Here is a 19,406-nt window from a genome sequence, read left to right on the forward strand (position 1 = left end):
TTTTTCAAGTTAATAATATGATATTTTTACTTTATGTACTTTACTTATATTTATTTATCAATAACTTCCCAGTAAACAACGAGTACAATACAAATAATATTTATTTATTAATTATTATATTTATTGTTGACGTAAACATTATTTAAATTTTCTTTCCTCATAATCTTGATACTCTTTCATACACGAGTTTTGGAGCATCGTTGACCTTTATCCAGAATAATCTATTCGGCAGAGATGCATAACAGAGCGTGTTGCTTTAATACAAGTATAGAGAGTCATTATTACTACCTGGTAATGACTCTCTATACGATGTAACACCAAGAGAGAATTTTTTTCGTTTGCAAACGTTTTCCGATAATTGTGTGTGCTATAATCATTACGCTTTATAATTGCTTACAATGTTACGTTGAAAAATATACTTCGCGTATTTAATAATAGATGTAGATTTTTTTCTCATAGAAATATATACACATTCTACTTCAAAAAATAAAACACGTTCACCGCGTTCTGTTATCGTCGAATCATCGTATATAAATAAGTTAGTATAAAATCACGCTTATTGATGCAAGCAATTTTTGTTTGGCGTAACTTTTTGATATAATTATTTTTTTAGAAATTTTAATTTTACAACATAAGTTTACACTACTTTGAAACATACTGTTTTTTCTACTACACACTTTTACATACAGTTAAACTTGCGTCGTTTTTTTTTTACCTACTATGGATTGGTGTGAAGATAGGACTAGGTACAACATATTTCAGATTCAGCCAATTTGGAGAGAACAATGTCTAGTGTTCTCATTATAAATGATAATTACATAGAAAAACTAAAAAAAAAATAATTAAGAACATTTCTGGTAGTTTGCCTGTAATGCTTAAAATTTAACAATAATTAAGAATTATATTCGGCTCTCGTTATTTATCAAATATAAATATGTAAGCTAACAAAGCCGAACGCGATTTTTGGATATTGCGAAATCCAATTTAGCGGTACAATTAAATAATTGTGCGTGAATCATCAATTGAGATACAATTCCTAAGAAGTTTTGACAGTGTACCAAGCAAATTCGTGTTTTGCGCATAATTATTCAATTGTAGCGAAAAAATTAATTTTTGTAATAATCGACACAACGGCTCTTTCAGTCATTATATTTATATTTTCTTGAAGTTTAAATTTCTCGAAAATTAAAAATGTTCTTATAGTCTTCACTGCATGTAATTGGCAATAATAATTGTACATGTTAGATTTAAATTATTGTAAAAATATAAAACAACACTTTTCTCCGTAACTTATTATTTTATGTGCAAGTCATATTACATCTTTTAAACTTATGACATAAATTTATAATTGTTCTTTAAATATCTAATATATTTTTATACCATACATAATCACTATTTCAGATATTCTGCATTTTATCATGCAGAAATATTATTTATATACAAATTCGAGAATTTACTCTTATGTGCATAATATTAAAATAAAATAATCTTAGCATTCTCAATGTGTACATATATGTATAATATGTACGAACGCGCTTTTGACGTAGTTCATTTACACTAAATCCCCTATTAGAAAAAAATACCATTTTTAAACAATAAATACATTTAACACAGTCGCGTGTAAAATTATTCGCAAGTTATTTGTATAGAATATGTCACCAATTTAAAACAAATTTTAATTTGCCTTTATATATTATACATACATATATTTATAAATATATAATATGTTTTTATTTGAATCAGAAATCTTTTTTATAATAATATAGCACAATATATTGTATAGCTATTATACAAGATTATTTTTTGAAGAAAAATGTTTACATTTAAATCAATTTGACTCAATTATATGCACCGATAATACAAATATTACATGTAAAATTTTAAATTAAATTCTTTGAGAAGAAATCTGAACATTACGTAAAATATAACATTGTAAAACTTTCAATTTTAGTAATAAGATTCTATTAAATTGCAAACACTCGTTGATTTTTGATCTGCGATAAAACTTTTGTGACAGTTTTCTTTTCCGCAAGAGTTCAACTTTTTCTACATAGATACCTCAAATGTGATATTCAAGTCGATGCATTCGAATTGAATCCGAATCGTTTCAGTAACATCAACTTGATTTTCTTTTTCCATACAAATATGATAAAGATAAAGAAATTCTGTACTGCATTTAACAAACAATAAAGACAATTAATGGTGTTGCTATAATTATAAAAATTTGTCATAAGGAACCATGAAATTGTATATAGAAACCAATTTATACCCATAATGATAAAAATCACGATAAATAACTTCATATACAAATTAAACCTGCAAACAAATATATATTAACATTTAGTCATGTTTCAATTAAAAGAACAAATTCTATCTATCTAATTATTAAATTGAAAAATGATGGAACAAATTAAAATTCTTAAAAAGGGGGAAATGAGAAAAAATTATTTAAAGAAATGCTTCAAAAATGTAATTTTGATGTAATAAATATATTGTATATTCGTTTATACTCACTCCTTGCGACATTTAAAAAATTACATACTTTTTCAAAAAGACCAAATGGAAGTTACAGAAATAAATGTTTTTCTTCTCTTACAGATTATGTTATTACACAATAGAAGGAAAAAAAAGAAAAAAAAGAATGAATACAGTAATATATATATATATATCTTTTGCAATTAATTATCTCTCCCTTTAACTAGAAATGCGAATCAAGCGAGTATGTGATGTTGTCGGCAGAGATATTGAAAAAAATATATCTGCACAAATCTCATTAACATAATAAAAAATTATCACAGAGTGATGAAAAATGTGAGAGTACGTACCATTTCTTATTGTCATTATACTGCTTACTTTCCGAATCTGTTAGACTGAAGTTTGTATCCCTTTCGAAATGTTTGATGTCCTTTGCAGCAGAAATGGATAAACAAATGCTACTAATAATACAGACACTTGTGACCGAGTGAAAATACAGTATATACGCTTCCAAACCTGTAAGTATGATATCTCACATGCTGTTACATACTTTTAAACAGCGTAGCGTTTAATAAAGTTATCTGAGACGTACGACTCGTAGAGTACCAGCAAAATCCCATTCCGAATTCTGGTCTCAAAATTTTTGGTACATACTCGGAAATAAAATCCACAATAATGACACAAATAATAGCAAGTACAAATGGACATCCGTACGCAAAAATAGCACAATACACCAACTTTTTTTTTCCTGATTGTCTGACGTTTCTTTGTAACGAAGAGAATCCTCTGCAATTTATGTATATATTATATTTAATTATATAAGTGTAGATAAAAAGGAAATCTTAACATAAAATGTTAATGTTTGTCTTTGACCGAAGCTTTTTCGAAAACCCATTCTACGCAATTATAAAAGTACATTTATATATAATACGACACGTGACATTCAATTACGATGAAAAATATAACATTGTATAACATTTAGAAACTATTATATATTTCATAGATATTCTACAGACAAAGATAATTAAAATTTTTCTTTAATTTTCAGGGGAAAAAACGTATTTATGTTAAAAAACATTATCGTGTATTGCTTTATATTATTCATAGAAACAGATTATAATATTACGTTGTACTAAATAATTTATAAATTAAATATGTAATAGTTATTATCTAATATACGCCATTTCTAATTTCAAAAAATTTACGTTATCTTGACAATGTTTTGGTTTATTTAATACTATAAAGCAATTATGAAAAGACAAATTAAAATCAGAAGCCAAGAACTAAGGTACACTATAAAATACTTGGCTATTTACCTGAATGTCCGCCACATATTAAAGCTCATGGTACTGAGCCAGAAGTAACCCGACATAAAACAAAAATATCCAAAAAAGGCTGAAAAATGAATATAAATAAAGGCTATGATGATAAATATTATTTTTATCACTAAGCGTGTGCGTTAAAATGGAAAAAATCGAAAGTTTCGCGTTTTTGATCGTTCACACTAAAACGGATTTTGTACATTTTACACCAAAAGTTTATAACAATATTTATTCATTATTATGAATATTGATACTACCAATATTAAATTAAATACTATGTCAAGATATAACACTGCAACATTTTAAAACGCAAAATTATATATATATATATTTTTTTTTGAACGAACTCAGAAATTATAACTAAAATACATTAAATTTTAGTTTAATTCATTATTGACAGTTGCATTTAACAAGTATTATATATACTCAAATAATGAAGAAGATATACTAATATGCGGATATACTTTATGTTTGACAAATATGTTCTGCATTGATTTTATATATTTTTGTAATTTATTGTTAGCTATACTGTACCAATTGTAATACAGGCGGGATATGACAGATTCTCTTTGATATGTGAAAGTCTTACAACTTCAATCATGAATCCAATAGCTGCAACTGCAGTGTAATTGCGCAACATGAAGCCGTGTTCATTTTGAAGTTCTGGCAATATGTAATACACTAGAAATATTGCCAACAAAAATAATACACCTACTAATATTAAGCTTGAATATATATTTATTAATTGAGTTATCCAACTGAACTCAGGTAGTTTCTGCTTCAAAGCATTCCTGAAAACTTCATCAGATATTTCTGAACAGTAAGTCACTTCAAACCTACTCTCTCTTTCCAACAAGACGGCGAGGCAATATGATGTCGAATATGTCGATTTAAACAATATTTTATAATAAGGTAAATAAATAGAACCATTGGCAAAAATCTTATATTCGTACTGATGACCGTCGTGTACCGTGGAACGTCTCGCTTTTAAGCACGGATCGTAGACGGCTAATTGAAAGAATTCGTCTACTCGTTTACTTTCGTTTTGCATTAAATCGTTCGTGTATTCGTACACATTCGGAAAAACATATTTCATTTTCTCTGGAATGCACTGGCTGTCATTCGCCCTCATGCTATAGCCAAAGGGACAGCAGAACAGAATGCAAGTAGTATTATAGCAAGTTTCGTATGGGACAATGTTACTTTCATTACCATGCTTAGTGGAATTTTCAAAGACTTTATTCGACATGGAGTAATTCTTTTCAAGCAAGTTTTCATAAACCTTCTGTGACGTAGAGTTTTTTTTATGATTGACATTTGTCGAATTGATGTGAGAGGATGTTAGTATTTTGTCATCATCTTCATGATTTTGAGCAGAACGCCTTTTTAGATTATGTAATATCAAATCAACATTATCTCGATCAATATTCGTGGAAATAGTGCTAAATTCATATTCCATTTTGTTATATTGCGTGTTGTCGGTAAACCTTTTATACAAATCATATTGCTGTGATTTTATCTCGTTGTTATAAATTATTGTATCCACATATATCTCGTCTTGTACTGTCAAATTAGGATCTTCGTCTTCGTTGTTGGTGTAATTTTGCTGAAGTTTCAATAACGAAATGATGAGGAGTAAAAACCCGCAACACAGAAAAGCGAAATTTTTTACAAACATTATTTCACAGAAGAATACACTAGAGGAATTAGATAGTAAAATCAAGCTAACCTGTTAGAACATTCATTAATGTCTCATAATGAGTTTTAATCTTCAAGTTTTAATTTTTAATTATAAAATAATCTATATTTATTTTGTGCATATTTTAGCTCTTGTATTAATTGAATGAAAGGTATGTGTGTGTTATATACACATATAGTGAAATTAAATTATCATTTTCTTTTTGTCTTTCTTTACAAAATTTAGAAATAATAGTCTGATTTTGTTTTAAAAATGTTAATGTAGACAATTACGCGGTTAATGTTTAATTATCACACTAGATTTAGTAAAATATATATTATGTATCACTATACTCGGCTTTAACGTTTCTTTCTTGAAAGAAGAAAATATTGCATAAGTTAATACGTCTCTGAACGAGAGAGGAAATGAAACTGCTGAGGATCACGAGTTGTAGATAACTTTGCGAGGAAACACACACACACAGTGAGTCTATTATTATAAAATTATGCACCTCTAACTTATAATTGTACATGGAAAACAAAGAACGTATGTTGAAACTTCTCACGTTAGTTTGATCAATTCAGCAATGTATCCGCCCTTCTAAAAAGAGCACGTTATTGACATTGTTGTTGCTTATCCGTGTGATTGGCTATCTCGAATCACGTTGTGCGCATATGTTAGACATAATTTTGAATGTAGTTTTATTACAAAAATATATTAAAATATAAATAATGACAATTAAAAATTGATAAACACAGAATAAGAATATAGAATGATTAATATGCTTGCACATTGTTTTGTGTTTGTTCTTTTAATTTGAAATTTCGATGATAAGTGTTGCAATTATTAAGCTATTATCTAATATTGTAACAATCTAATGAGATTTTGACAATGATATAATGAGGTTACGACCATCTTATGAGATCGTTGCGCAATTTGTTTAGAATTCTTTTTGTTTGCAAACGCTTTCCGATAATTGTGTGTGCGATCTATAATTATTACGCTTCATAATTGCTGAAAATGTTACGTTGAAAAATATACTTCGCATATTTAATGATAAATGTAGATTACATACACATTCTGCTTCGAAACACGTTCACCGAGTTCTGTTATCGTCGAATCATCGTATATAAATAAGCTAGTATAAAATTACGCTTATAAATGCAAGCAATTGAAAAAAAATTTATTATATATTATAATTTTATTGCAGTAAATTAATTATTTGTTACTCTAAGATATATTACAGATAAGATACATTGCAGCAATTCGGAAAAGTAGCGCTAAGTTTTTTTAACATAATTTTTATTTTTTTATTTTGTGTTAATTTTTTATTTTTTAATTTTTGGTATATATTTTTGTGTGGCGTAACTTTGTGATATTATTATTTTTTTACAAATTTAAATTTTACAACATAGGTTTACAGTACTTTGAAAAACATACTGTTTTTTACTACACTTTTTTACATACAGTTGAACTTGGCGCCCTTTTTTACTTTTTTCTAAAAAAAAAGGTTTTTTAAAGTCCATTTTTATGTAAGATTAGTGGGGTTACATTTTATGTTTTCAAGATTGCTTGACAGTTGGGTCGTTTTATATCATAGATTAGTGTGAAAATAGGACTACAACATATTTCATATTCAACCAAATCGGAAGGAACAATGTCTAGTGTTTCCATTGTAAATGATAATTACGTAGAAAAACTAAAAAAAAAAAAAAAAAAATAAATAAATTAAGAACATTTCTGGTAGTTTTCCTGTAATACTTGAAATTTAATAACAATTAAGAATTATATTCGGCTCTCGTTATTTATTAAATATAAATATGTAGGCTAACAAAGCTGAACGCGATTTTTGGATATTGCAAAAACCAATTTAGCTGTACAATTAAATAATTGTGCGTGAATTATCAATTGAGATATAATTCCTAAAAAGTATTGACAGTGTACCAAGCAAATTTGTGTCTCGCGCACAATTATTCAATTGTATAGCAAAATAATTAAGTTTTGCAATAATCGATGCAACGCCATCGCTATTTCAGCCAACATATTTATATTTTCTTGAAGTTTAAATTTGTCGAAAATTAAAAATGTTTTTGTAGTCTTCGCTGCATGTAATGGGCAATAATAATCGTACATGTTAAATTTAAATTATTGTAAAAATGTAAAACAACACTTTTCTCCGTAACTTATTAGTTTATGTGCAAGTCATATTACATCTTTTGAACTTATGACATAAATTTATAATTGTTCTTTAAATATCTTTTTATATATAATCACTATTTCAGATATTCTGCTTTTTATAATGCAGAAATATTATTTATATACGAATTCGAGAATTTACTCTCATGTGCATAATATTAGAATAAAATAATTTTAGCATTCTCAATGTGTGTGTACATATATGTATAATATCATTTAGTAGTTTATTTACACTGAACCCCTATTTAAAAAATACTATTTTTAAATAATAAATAAGTTTAACACAGTCGGGTTAAAAAATAGTCGTAATTTATTTGTATGGACCATGTCATTAGTTGAAACAAATTTTAATTTCCCTTTATATACATACATACATTTATAAATATATAATATTTTTATTGGAATTAGTTACCTTTTTTATAATAATATAGCACAATATATTGTATAGCTATAATAAAATAATATTTCTTGAAAATAAATGTTTACAAAATTTAAATCATTACACAGTTTTCTTCTCCGCAAGAGTTCGACTTTTCCTTCATAGATTTCTTAAATGTGGTATTCAAGTCGATGTATTCGTTTCGGATCCGAATCGTTTCCGTAACATCAACTTAACTTTTTTTTTCCATACAAATATGATAAAAATGAAGAAATTCTGCACTACATTTAACAAACAATAAACACAATTAATGTAATAACTATAATCATGTAATTCTATTGTATAGATCCAGAAAATTGAATGCAGAAACCAATTTATACCCATAATGATAAAGATCAGATTAAATAACTTTATATATAGATTCAACCTGCAAACAAATATATATTAATATTTAGTCATCTTTCAATAAAAAAAACAAATTCTATCTATATCAAATTATTAAATTAAAAAATGATGGAACAAATTACAATTCTTAAAAAAGGGAAATGAGAAAAAGTTATTTAAAGAAATGCTTCAAAACTGTAATTTTTATGTAATAAATATATATTCGTTTTTATAGTCACTCTTTATGACATTTCGAGAATTACAGACTTTTTCGAAAAGACCCGATGCAAGTTACAGAAATAAATGTTTTTCTTCTTTTATAGATTATGTTATTACACAATAGAAGGAAAAAAAATGAGCATAGTAAAATATATGTGTATCTTTTACAATTAATTATCTCTTTACAATTAATTATCTTTTACCAGAAATGCGAATTAAGCAAGTGTGATGTTGTCGGCAGAAGTATTGGCAAAAATATATCTGCATAAATCTCATTAACACAATATTATCATAGACTGATGCAAAAATGTGAGTATACATACCATTTCTTATTGTCATTATACTGCTTACTTTCCGAATCTAGTAGCCTGAAGTTTGCATCCTTTTCGTAACGTTTGATGTTCCTTGCCGCAGAAATAGATAAGCAAATGCTACTAATAATACAGACAGTTGTGATCCAATGAAAATACAATATAAACGCTTCCAAATCTGCAAATATGATATCTCATATGCTGTTACATACTTTTAAAATGCGTAGCATTTAATAAAGTTATTCGAGACGTACGTTTCGTAAAGTACCAACAAAATCCCATTTCGAATTCTGGTCTCAAAATTTTTGGCATTAAATCGGAAACAAAATCCACTACGATAACACAAACAATAGCAAGTACAAATGGACATCCGTACGCAAAAATAGCATAATGCACCAACTTTTTTTTTCCTGATTGTCTGACGTTTCTTTGTAACGAAGAGAAATCTCTGCAATTTATGTATATATTATATTTAATTATATAAGTGTAGATAAAAATAAAAGTATATTATATAATACGACACGTCGCACTCACAATCAGTTACGATAAAAAATATAACGTTGTATAACATTTAGAAACAATTATATATTTACATAGATATTCTAGAGACAAAGATAACTTATATTTTGATTTAGTTTTTAGAACCAAAAAATATATTTGTGTTAAAAAATGATTGTGTACTACTTTATTTTATACATAAAAAAGATCAACGCGATATAAATATCAAACTTGTAAATTGAAAAAAAAAAAAACATTCCAGAATAGTTCCATTAATGCGAATTAAATTACGTTGTAATATTTTATAAATATTTTATAAATTAAGTATATAATGTTTATTATCTAATATATGCCATTTTTCTAATTTCAAAAAAAATTACGTTATCTTGACAAAAGTATTTGTTTATTTAATACTATAAAGCAATTATGTAAAGACAAATTAAAATGAGAAGTCAAGAACTAAAGTACAAATAAAATACTTGGCTATTTACCTGAACGTCCGCCACATATTAAAGCTCATGGTACTGAGCCAGAAGTAACCCGACATAAAACAAAAATATCCAAAAAAGGCTGAAAAATGAAGATAAATAAAGGCTATGATGATAAATATTATTTTCATCACTAAGCGTGTGCGTTAAAATGGAAAAAATCGAAAGTTTCACGTTTTTGATTGTTCACACTAAAACGGATTTTGTACATTTTACACCAAAAGTTTATAACAATATTTATTCATTATTATGAATATTGATACTACCAATATTAAATTAAATACTATTTCAAGATATAACACTGCAACATTTTAAAACGCAAAATTATATATATATATTTTTTTTTTGAACAAACTCAGAAATTATAATTAAAATACATTAAATTTTAGTTTAATTCATTATTGACAGTTGCATTTAACAAGTATTATATATACTCAAATAATGAAGAAGATATACTAATATGCGGATATACGTTATGCTTGACAAATATGTTCTGCATTGATTTTATATATTTATGTAATTTATTGTTAGATATACTGTACCAATTGTAATACAGACGGGATATAACACATGCTCGTTGACATGTAAAAGTCTCACAATATCAATCATGAATCCGATGGCTGCAATTGCAGTGTAATTGCGCAACATGAAGCCGTGTTCATTTCGGAGTTCTGGCAATATGGAATACACAAAAAATACTGCCACCAAAAAGAATATAGACGCTAATATCAAGCTGGAATATATATATATTATATGAGTTATCCAACTGAACTCAGATAATTTGTGTTTCAATGAGTTCCTGTAGACTTCATCATTTATTTCTAAACAGTAAGTCACTTCAAACCTACTCCCTCTTTCCACGAAGACGGCGAGGCAATATGATGTCGAATATGTCGATTTAAATAATGTTTTATAATGAGGCAAATAAATAGAACCATTGGCAAAAATTTTATATTCGTACTGATAACCGTCGCCTACCGTGAAACGTTGCGCTTTCAAGCACGGATTGTAGACGGCTAACTGAAAGAATTCGTCCACTCGCTTACTTTCGTTCTGCATTAAATCGTTCGTGTATTCGTACACATTCGGAAAAACATATTTCATTTTCTCTGGAATGCACTGGCTGTCATTCACCCTCATCCTATAGCCAAAGGGACAGCAGAACAGAATGCAAGTAGTATTATAGCAAGTTTCGTATGGGACAATGTTACTTTTATTACCATGCTTAGTGGAATTTTCAAAGACTTTATTCGACATGGAGTAATTCTTTTCAAGCAAGTTTTCATAAACCTTCTGTGATGTAGAGTTTTTTTTATGATTGACATTTGTCGAATTGATGTGAGAGGATGTCAGTATTTTGTCATCATCCTCATGATTTTGAGCAGAACGCCTTTTTAGATTATGTAATATCAAATCAACATCCTCTCGATCGATATTCGTGGAAATAGCGCTAAATTCATATTCCATTTCGTTATATTGCGTGTTGTCGGTAAACCTTTCATACAAATCATATCGCTGGGATTTTATCTCGTTGTTATAAATTATTGTAGAATCCACATATATCTCGTCTTGTACTGTCAAATTAGAATCTTCGTCTTTGTTGTTGGTGAAATTTTGCTGAAGTTTCGATAACGAAATGATGAGGAGTAAAAACCCGCAACACAGAAACGCGAAATTTTTTACAAACATTACTTCACAAAAGGATACACTGGAAGAATTGTATAGTGAAATCAATCAAACTCCTGTTAGTACATTATTTTTCATATAAAGTGTAATTTTTAATAATTAAAAACATCCATATTTATTTTGTGTCTACTTTAGCTTTTGTACCAATCAAATGAAAAATATGTATCAAATGCGTAATATACACATATAATGAAATTAAATAATCTTTTTTTATCTTTCTCTACAAAATGTAGAAATATTGATCTGATTTTATTCTAAAAATGTTAATGTAGAAGATTACGCGGTTAATTTTTAATTATTACACTAGATTTAGTACAATATATATAATGTATCACTATATTCGGCTTTGACGTTACTTTCTTGAAAGAAGAGTATATTGTATAAGTTAATACGTGTTTGTACGAGAGCGGAAATGAAACTACCAAGAATGACGAGTGGATAACTTTGCGAGGAAACACACACACACAATGTTATCTACTATTATAAAATTATACACCTATAACTCTTAATTGTACAGGAAAAGAAATATCGTACTCTGAAACTTCTGATGTTAGTTTGATAAAAAACAAGATAAATTGTATATTGTCAGTCTCAATTAAAAACAAGGTTGTTAAGTAATTGACCAAACTGACCATAGATGAATAGTAAACTAATATAAAATTAAAAAAAAATAAAATTTTAGTTAAAAAAACTGGGCGCGTTGCTAAGTTTCAAAATTACAATGCACCTTAAAGTTACATAAATTAATTTAACTACAAAATATATCTTAACTGCAATACGTTTTAAAGTAACAAATAATTTAGTTTCAATATCATTAGGATATCATTTAGCAGCGCACCAAGTTTTTTTAACTAAAATTTTATTTTTTATAAAACCAAATTAGGCAGGAATTTATTGATCAACACCGGCTAATTTTAAATTTCTTTTATTAGAAAAGAAACGACGTTTCGACCATCAATTAGGTCCTCTTCAGGCTATAAAATTACATAATACATTTCGGTAATACAATAAATAAAATAAAAACAATAAAAAAAATCAGTGAATAATCGATGTATAAGAGAACTCAAAATTATAATAAAATATACATAAATACCTATTGAATTAAAATACATATTCCAATCAACGAATGATCAGGTAACTGTCAGTTGTAACACAGCAGAATGACATTCTTAAAAGTGAAAAAGAGAGAACCGATAGTTCGCACTGACATGTAAATTGACACTGTAACAACATCGACAGTATTTCGCAAATAAGTCCGATTATAAAAGTAAAACAGATTCTCGTGAATAATTGTTATCCATTGGGTTTAATTAACTCAATTATTAGCAAAAGATTACATCAATTACATTTAAAATCATTTGATGGTCACCCACAAGGAGGTAGGAATGCATATGTCACTTCTAATATTGTCTGTTTTCCTTATGTCAAAGGCTTGAGTGAGGATGTGCAAAGAATTTTAAAAAGAGGAGGGTTAAAAGTTTTGTTCAAGGTTAATAATAAATTAGACAAATTGATTATAAAAGGAAAGAATAGACTTCCAATTTGCAAAAGAACTAATGTTGTATATAAGATCTCCTGTATTGATTGTGATTCTTGTTACATTGGGCAAACCAAACGTCATTTAGAAACTCGAATCAGAGAGCATAACTTCGATATTAAAAAACATGAAACATGCCATTCGGTTATCAGTAAACATAGAACCTTTTTTAAACATGAATTTGACTGGTCAAATGTGTCCATCTTACACAACGAGGCACATATAGGTAAAAAAGAGAGAGATAAGTGAGATGATTTTTATTAAAAAACAGATAAACTCTATTAATTTGCAAAAGGACACTGATAACCTAAATGACATGTACAACGATATTCTTGATTTACTTTAAGTAAATATATTTTATTTAAATTGTTATTGTTAAATTGTTAAATTGTTTAAATTAAATTATTAATTTGGATCCTTGTCGCTTTATATTTATTTTTATTTATTATGATTTTTATTTATTTTATTTATACTTTATAAAATTTATTGTATTTATTGTTTTTAACCTTCCATAAAAATGTTTATATTGCTTTCATGTTTATATATTGTTTTTGTATTAAAACTTATGAGACGACTTTCAATTTCTATATTTTATAATCGGACTTATTTGCGAAATACTGTCGATGTTGTTACAGTGTCAATTTACATGTCAGTGCGAACTATCGGTTCTCTCTTTTTCACTTTTAAGATTGTCATTCTGCTGTGTTACAACTGACAGTTACCTGATCATTCGTTGATTGGAATATGTATTTTAATTTAATAGGTATTTATGTATATTTTATTATAATTTTGAATTCTCTTATACATCGATTATTTACTGATATTTTTATTGTTTTTATTTTATTTTTATTTATTGTATTACCGAAATGTATTATGTAATTTTATAGCCTGAAGAGGACCTAATTGATGGTCGAAACGTCGTTTCTTTTCTAATAAAAGAAATTTAAAATTAGCCGGTGTTGGTCAATAAATTCCTGCCTAATTTGGTTTTTTAAAAATTTAACTGGCGATCATATCACGTTATTCTTGTTTATTTTTTATATTTTATATTAATTTACTAGTTCATTATACGACTCTATTGTTACGTCCAGACTCAAGAAAGGAAGAATCAGAGGAAGGACGTAACTACTGTTATTATCGAACGACCTCGAACGGTGCGTCTGTTCGACCCGAACGAACGTGCGAAGGTCCAAATAGGTCAACGACCGAGCAGGTCGTTATTACTCTATTTTAAAAGGCTGTTCGTCGGAGGTCCCTTTTTGGCAAGAGAATTTAATCTCTTTTGCTCGGGATGGGATCTTGTGCGACTTCTGGTTTGGGAAGGAATAAAAATGAGAATTTTTTTATTTAGTTAATTATATAGAGCTAAATTCATAATTAAAGATTAGATTTATTTTTATCATACCAAGAAGAAAAAATTTTATACATAAGAAATATTAAATTTACAGATCTTAACTCTACGCAAATCGTACATAAAAGTGCGTGTGCGTGTGAGTGTGTGTGTGTGTGTGTGTGTGTGTGTGTGTGTATGATTCGCGGGTGATACATGAGAAAAAAGTGTTAATATTCCGATTGGATCTTACAATAAGAGCTTAATAATAAAAATAATAATAATAATAATAATTAATACTATACGTGTAAATAGGTGTGTGAGAGAGGTCATGGGGAATCGCAAGTTTTGGAAGAGAGAAGAGGGAGGAAACGTTTAAAAAATTCTACAGGACATCCCAGAGGAGCTGGGCAATTCGGGATAACAAAAGGAATGAGGGTGCCATGAGAAAGAGGGAAAATAAAATAAAATAATAAAATAAAAAAAAGGGAAAAGGAAGGTTGAGAGAGGAAGAAAACCATGGATCTCTCCGCTAGTGTGGAAAATCCACTATGATTCTAGAAGGAGGTGAGAAAAACCACGGATCTCTTCAGTAATTTAGGAAATCCACTGTGGTTTTCGAGGGAGAGAAGAAAAACCACGGATCTCTCTGCTAGTGCAGAAAATCCACTATGATTTTGAAGGAAGTAAAAGAGATAAAGGGAGATGCTGACTTATTAAAATCAGAAAAGAAAAGGAAACACATTTATAAGTATCTCAATTTGAGGTCTAAGAATTATTTGGGAAGTAACGAGTAATTATTGAAGGGACTTACTATTTATTGAGAGCGATGTTAACTCCTCCTTCTCCATTGGTTTGTTAATATTTCCCAACAAATAGGAGGATTTTCAATGACGCCCTTTAGGTCCGGAGGCGTCTCTTTGACTTTTGAAAATTAATACAATTGGCTTTGGTTAAGGCTTTTATTTAGAGCCTTAGGTTTCGACCAATAGAGAATTTGTTCTTATCAAGGAAGGTTGATATGTTTATAGCTTGTGACTTAAACAGATATCGCTGATCTGTCGGGCGAGGATTGTTTAGAGTTACTCTTTGAAAATTTTATTAGTTCTCGAGTGGTTCGTTGAAGAGAACAGTGGGTTATAGTTTTATATTTTCTTAGGCACAAAGATTGTTTTGCCTCGCCTGTCACATCGTGGCTTATCTGCGGGTCTGCGATATTTTGAATATTGCTTTACGTTCTCCGAAAGAAAAGAATCATGGAGACCGCAGGACGTAACACTATACATGATTGCAATTTTAATTTTAAGTTTCTACTTTTACTTGGCGCAATTTTTTTTTGATATCATTACTTTTGTAGTAAGATTCTACATGGGTTCACAATGGATAATTTTTTATACAATTCTACATGGGTTTGCAATGGTTTATTTTGCATAGAATTCTACATGGGTTTGCAATGATTAATGTTTCATAGAATTCTACATGAGTTTGCAATGATTAATGTTTTATAGAATTCTATATGGGTTTGCAATGAGTAATTTTTTGTTACTGGTTGTATATAATCGGCAATAATAGTCGTACATGTTAAATTAAAATTTATTGTAAAAATACAAAACGACACTTTTCTCTTTAACTTAGTACTTTATGTGCGAGTTATGTTAAATTTTTTAAACTAACATTTAATAATTGTTTTTTACATATCAAAAATATGTTTATATATAATTACTATTAGATATTCTGCATTTTATAATGCGCAAATATTTAGATTTAAAAACAAAGAAAAATGTGTTAATATTATTATAAATTTAAATTCCAATTTCCAATACCTATATGAGCAAAAGTGCAGCAAGATAGAATCATTTTCCAGCATTCCCTAGAGAAATTAATCAAATTAAAATAATAAAAAATTTTATTTTTATTATACAATTAAAATAATAAGAATATCAATTTCTTATTAGTTTCTAATGAGTAAAAACATACCGTGTCGAAAGTGGCATCGGAATTAAATTAAAAATCTCTCGAATGCTCCCTGCTGGTCTACGATATTTTCTCGGTAAATGTATGTAGCTGATTTTTTACGTCTGCTACTGGAAAAACTGCAGAATAATGGCAGATACATTACTAATTTTATTACGTCGATGATAGAGATTGATTATAAATTATAAGAAAAGACTGACAAGTTTTTCTGACCTGCAGAACTTGCAAGTGATAGCTAAATATGACAATTATTTTTTTACGCACTATATTTATTATTATAATGAATTAGCCTTTTAATTAATTTTTATTAACCTGCAAGCAGAAAAAGATCAAAAATTAAAGTAGGTTAAATCGAACTTCTGTTTTCTTTTCGAAGCAGAATGTGTAGATATTTCTATGAGAAAAAAATCTACATCTATATTTTTAAAAACGATAAGTACAACATTCAATTTAAATTGCCAGCAATTATAAAATGTATTATTTAAATATGCATTTGCAATTATTGTTAACTATTTGTAAGCAAAAAATCTAGAAAACATTATGTAATGATTTCATAATTAGATTGTTGCAATACCAGCTCAATCATTGTAAGATCGAAAAAATAAAATCATAGTTTGCAAGTCCATTAATCATACTATTCTCATTTTGTGTTTATTAATTTTATATTGTCATTTAAAGTCTAATTTTATATTTTTGTAATATATGTAATTAGATTAAGAATTATGTTTAATAAATGGCAACGTAGTTTGCGCTTATAATTTTTTGTTCTCTCTTTTGTTCTGCATTTGCACTGCGATCAAAATGTCAACGAATGTTTTACAATAATGTTTTATTAATCTTAATTAATCACTAATTCATCTTCTTTTTCCTTTGGTTTTTGGATCAACAGTTTAGCTGTTTTCCAGAAGATTCGCTTTTTTATTTTTTGACACCTTATTAAACGTTTTCTTTTAGAAAAGGATAAAACAACTTATATAGCACATGTTAATCTCATAATTTCTCAGTGTACCTAATGTTTTATAATAAATTGTCCAACACTAATAAGAAAAGTTTTGACAGAAATGTTTATAAAGTCATAATTTTCACAAACGTATATTTTACATTCTTACAGACAAAAAAAATTAATTTTTTTAAATGTATTTATTTTTCTTTAAACTACTTTTTTATTCTATGTATAAAAGTTTTCATAAAATTTTGAATTTTTTAAAATAATATTTTGTTCCAAATATTTCAAAATTTGAGAATTTATATTTAAAAAATATATTTAAATAAGTTTTAACATTTGTAAAAAATATTTTATATAATAAAATTGTGTAAATGGAAATTTGCACATTGCTTTCTCATCATATTATATCGTTAATTAGGACTTTACGATTTTATGGCTTTCTCATAGAGGAAGCTTAACTTGCACATTGTTTGATTACAATTTAAAATCCTCTTTTACAAGGAAGCTTTAATTGAAAAATTATTCTAATTAGCAACATAATATAGTGCAAAAGCAATGTGCAAATGGAAATTTGCACATTTATTTATTCTATGTACAAAGTTTGACTTACATGCAATTAAGTTAAATCAATAAGTCAGTCAATTAATCAATCTTTCTTTCTCTTGTTATCAGTGCTGTGCTTAGATAATTTTAAAATTAGCTAGAAAAAGGAGACAAAAGTATGTTAATTTATCTTAGATAAAATAAAGATGATTTTATATTAAATGTATCTAGATAAAAGGTAAAATTATATACGACAATTCATCAAGTCAACTTTCAGCAAATATTATTTTAAAAACCGTTTATGTAAACACAATTATGAAAAAGTAAAAATTATAAAAGGAATGTAAAAATAGATCCATACTTTTATTTCTGAATTTATATTGCTTACTGCTTAAGTTCTAATGTACTAATTAAGTATTATTAGGTGCTATGATTCTAAATTATTCAAGTTATTTGAACATTATAAATAGATCCATTAATAGATACATTTTTTTATTTCTAAATTTTTATTGCTTACTACTTAAATTTTATTCTACTAATTAAGTATTTTCATGTGCTATTATTTTAAATCAGTCGAGTTATCTAAACATTATTCTAGTTAATTTGTAAAGATAATACTTTTTTTCATCTAAAATGCAGATAAAAATATAAATAATACATATTTTTAATATCTATATAAAAATAAAATAACGTTAAAATTTTAGCTAGATGATCTCATCTATATAATTTTATTCTTTTATTACTTACCACAACATTAATTACGCAGTCATCAAAACTATTTAATATTCCCGTGATAGATAACTTGACTATCAGTGATAGATCGATGAATTGTGTATCAATAGATTTATTTCGCGACCGTAATCACCCAACTTGGCAGACCGATATACGCCAATGAAATGCAGAAGTGTCTTAGCAAATGCGTCAGTTGAAGCGTGATTCTAGATGAAAGTATAATAGAATCGTGAATGATGGTAATGAAGTCTAAACAAAAAATAAGCACATGTGTACAAAGTTCAATTTGAAGCATTCTCACGTTTAAATGATGGATCTCGAAATACGTGTATATCCTTGAGAAGTTCTTTATTTATTATTTCGATGTGTGTGTATAGTTATTATTTAAATCTACATTGTGTATCAAAAAAGAATACGAGAAAAAAATCTAAAAAAAAATAACGATATGAAACTTAACAAATATGTGCGTGACATAAAGTCGTAAAATAAATTCAAAAACGCCTTCAAACAAAAATATACGTAAAACGCAACATTAGAAATAGACAACTCATTATCATAATTTTTATTAGATTTTTATTATTTATTTTACACGGAAACGTATTTTTGACTAATTAAATTATCTTTAACATGTTAACAAACATTATATAAGTGCTATTATTGTATATCAATTAATTATAATTAATTTTTGTTCTTCCTGACAATTTTTTA

At 27.4% G+C, this 19,406-nt stretch overlaps 2 protein-coding genes and 1 long non-coding RNA gene across 6 annotated transcripts; all 3 read right to left on the reverse strand.

The window, feature by feature from the left end:
• Positions 1-1,356: 1,356 nt before the first annotated feature.
• Positions 1,357-5,884, reverse strand: LOC114944408 (G protein-coupled receptor Mth2-like). 2 transcript variants are annotated; one of them, XM_029320295.2, is made up of 6 exons: positions 4,332-5,884; positions 3,792-3,870; positions 3,068-3,261; positions 2,826-2,991; positions 2,059-2,316; positions 1,357-1,566 (listed from the first exon to the last, which is right to left on the reverse strand). In XM_029320295.2, exons 1-5 carry the CDS (start codon positions 5,473-5,475, stop codon positions 2,073-2,075), a joined length of 1,827 nt encoding a protein of 608 aa, XP_029176128.2. In that variant the 5' UTR covers positions 5,476-5,884; the 3' UTR covers positions 1,357-1,566; positions 2,059-2,072. The 2 variants fall into 2 exon arrangements, with proteins under 2 accessions (XP_029176128.2, XP_029176127.2); XM_029320294.2 differs by having other exon boundaries at positions 1,357-2,316.
• Positions 5,885-7,996: 2,112 nt separating this feature from the next.
• On the reverse strand, positions 7,997-11,696 carry LOC114944395 (G protein-coupled receptor Mth2-like). The gene is made up of 5 exons (XM_085489527.1): positions 10,493-11,696; positions 9,954-10,032; positions 9,219-9,412; positions 8,977-9,142; positions 7,997-8,477 (listed from the first exon to the last, which is right to left on the reverse strand). The coding sequence occupies exons 1-5, from the start codon at positions 11,637-11,639 to the stop codon at positions 8,234-8,236; spliced, it is 1,830 nt and encodes a 609-aa protein (XP_085345653.1). The 5' UTR covers positions 11,640-11,696; the 3' UTR covers positions 7,997-8,233.
• Positions 11,697-16,217: 4,521 nt separating this feature from the next.
• Positions 16,218-18,891, reverse strand: LOC114944713 (uncharacterized). 3 transcript variants are annotated; one of them, XR_014926346.1, is made up of 5 exons: positions 18,714-18,891; positions 18,034-18,123; positions 16,691-16,789; positions 16,481-16,596; positions 16,218-16,373 (listed from the first exon to the last, which is right to left on the reverse strand). It is a non-coding gene; the product is annotated as an uncharacterized LOC114944713 (long non-coding RNA). The 3 variants fall into 3 exon arrangements; XR_014926347.1 differs by lacking the exon at positions 16,691-16,789 and having other exon boundaries at positions 16,219-16,373; XR_003822247.2 differs by lacking the exons at positions 16,691-16,789; positions 18,034-18,123 and having other exon boundaries at positions 16,219-16,373.
• Positions 18,892-19,406: the final 515 nt, after the last annotated feature.

The sequence above is a fragment of the Nylanderia fulva genome, unplaced genomic scaffold (genome assembly GCF_048542155.1).
Source record: "Nylanderia fulva isolate GAGA-0341 unplaced genomic scaffold, ASM4854215v1 Scaffold87, whole genome shotgun sequence".
Lineage (NCBI taxonomy): Eukaryota > Metazoa > Arthropoda > Insecta > Hymenoptera > Formicidae > Nylanderia > Nylanderia fulva.

What these genes read in the sequence shown, in the direction of transcription:
- LOC114944408 (XM_029320295.2), bottom strand. Translation starts at nt 5,475, where the DNA reads ATGTTTGTAAAAAATTTCGCTTTTCTGTGTTGCGGGTTTTTACTCCTC. An exon ending in TCCCGCCTGTATTACAATTG is followed by an intron (nt 3,871 to 4,331) that starts GTACAGTATAGC and finishes TTCATTTTTCAG; the next exon opens with CCTTTTTTGGATATTTTTGT. An exon ending in AATATGTGGCGGACATTCAG is followed by an intron (nt 3,262 to 3,791) that starts GTAAATAGCCAA and finishes CATAAATTGCAG; the next exon opens with AGGATTCTCTTCGTTACAAA.
- LOC114944395 (XM_085489527.1), bottom strand. Translation starts at nt 11,639, where the DNA reads ATGTTTGTAAAAAATTTCGCGTTTCTGTGTTGCGGGTTTTTACTCCTC. An exon ending in TCCCGTCTGTATTACAATTG is followed by an intron (nt 10,033 to 10,492) that starts GTACAGTATATC and finishes TTCATTTTTCAG; the next exon opens with CCTTTTTTGGATATTTTTGT. An exon ending in TTGTTGGTACTTTACGAAAC is followed by an intron (nt 9,143 to 9,218) that starts GTACGTCTCGAA and finishes TCATATTTGCAG; the next exon opens with ATTTGGAAGCGTTTATATTG.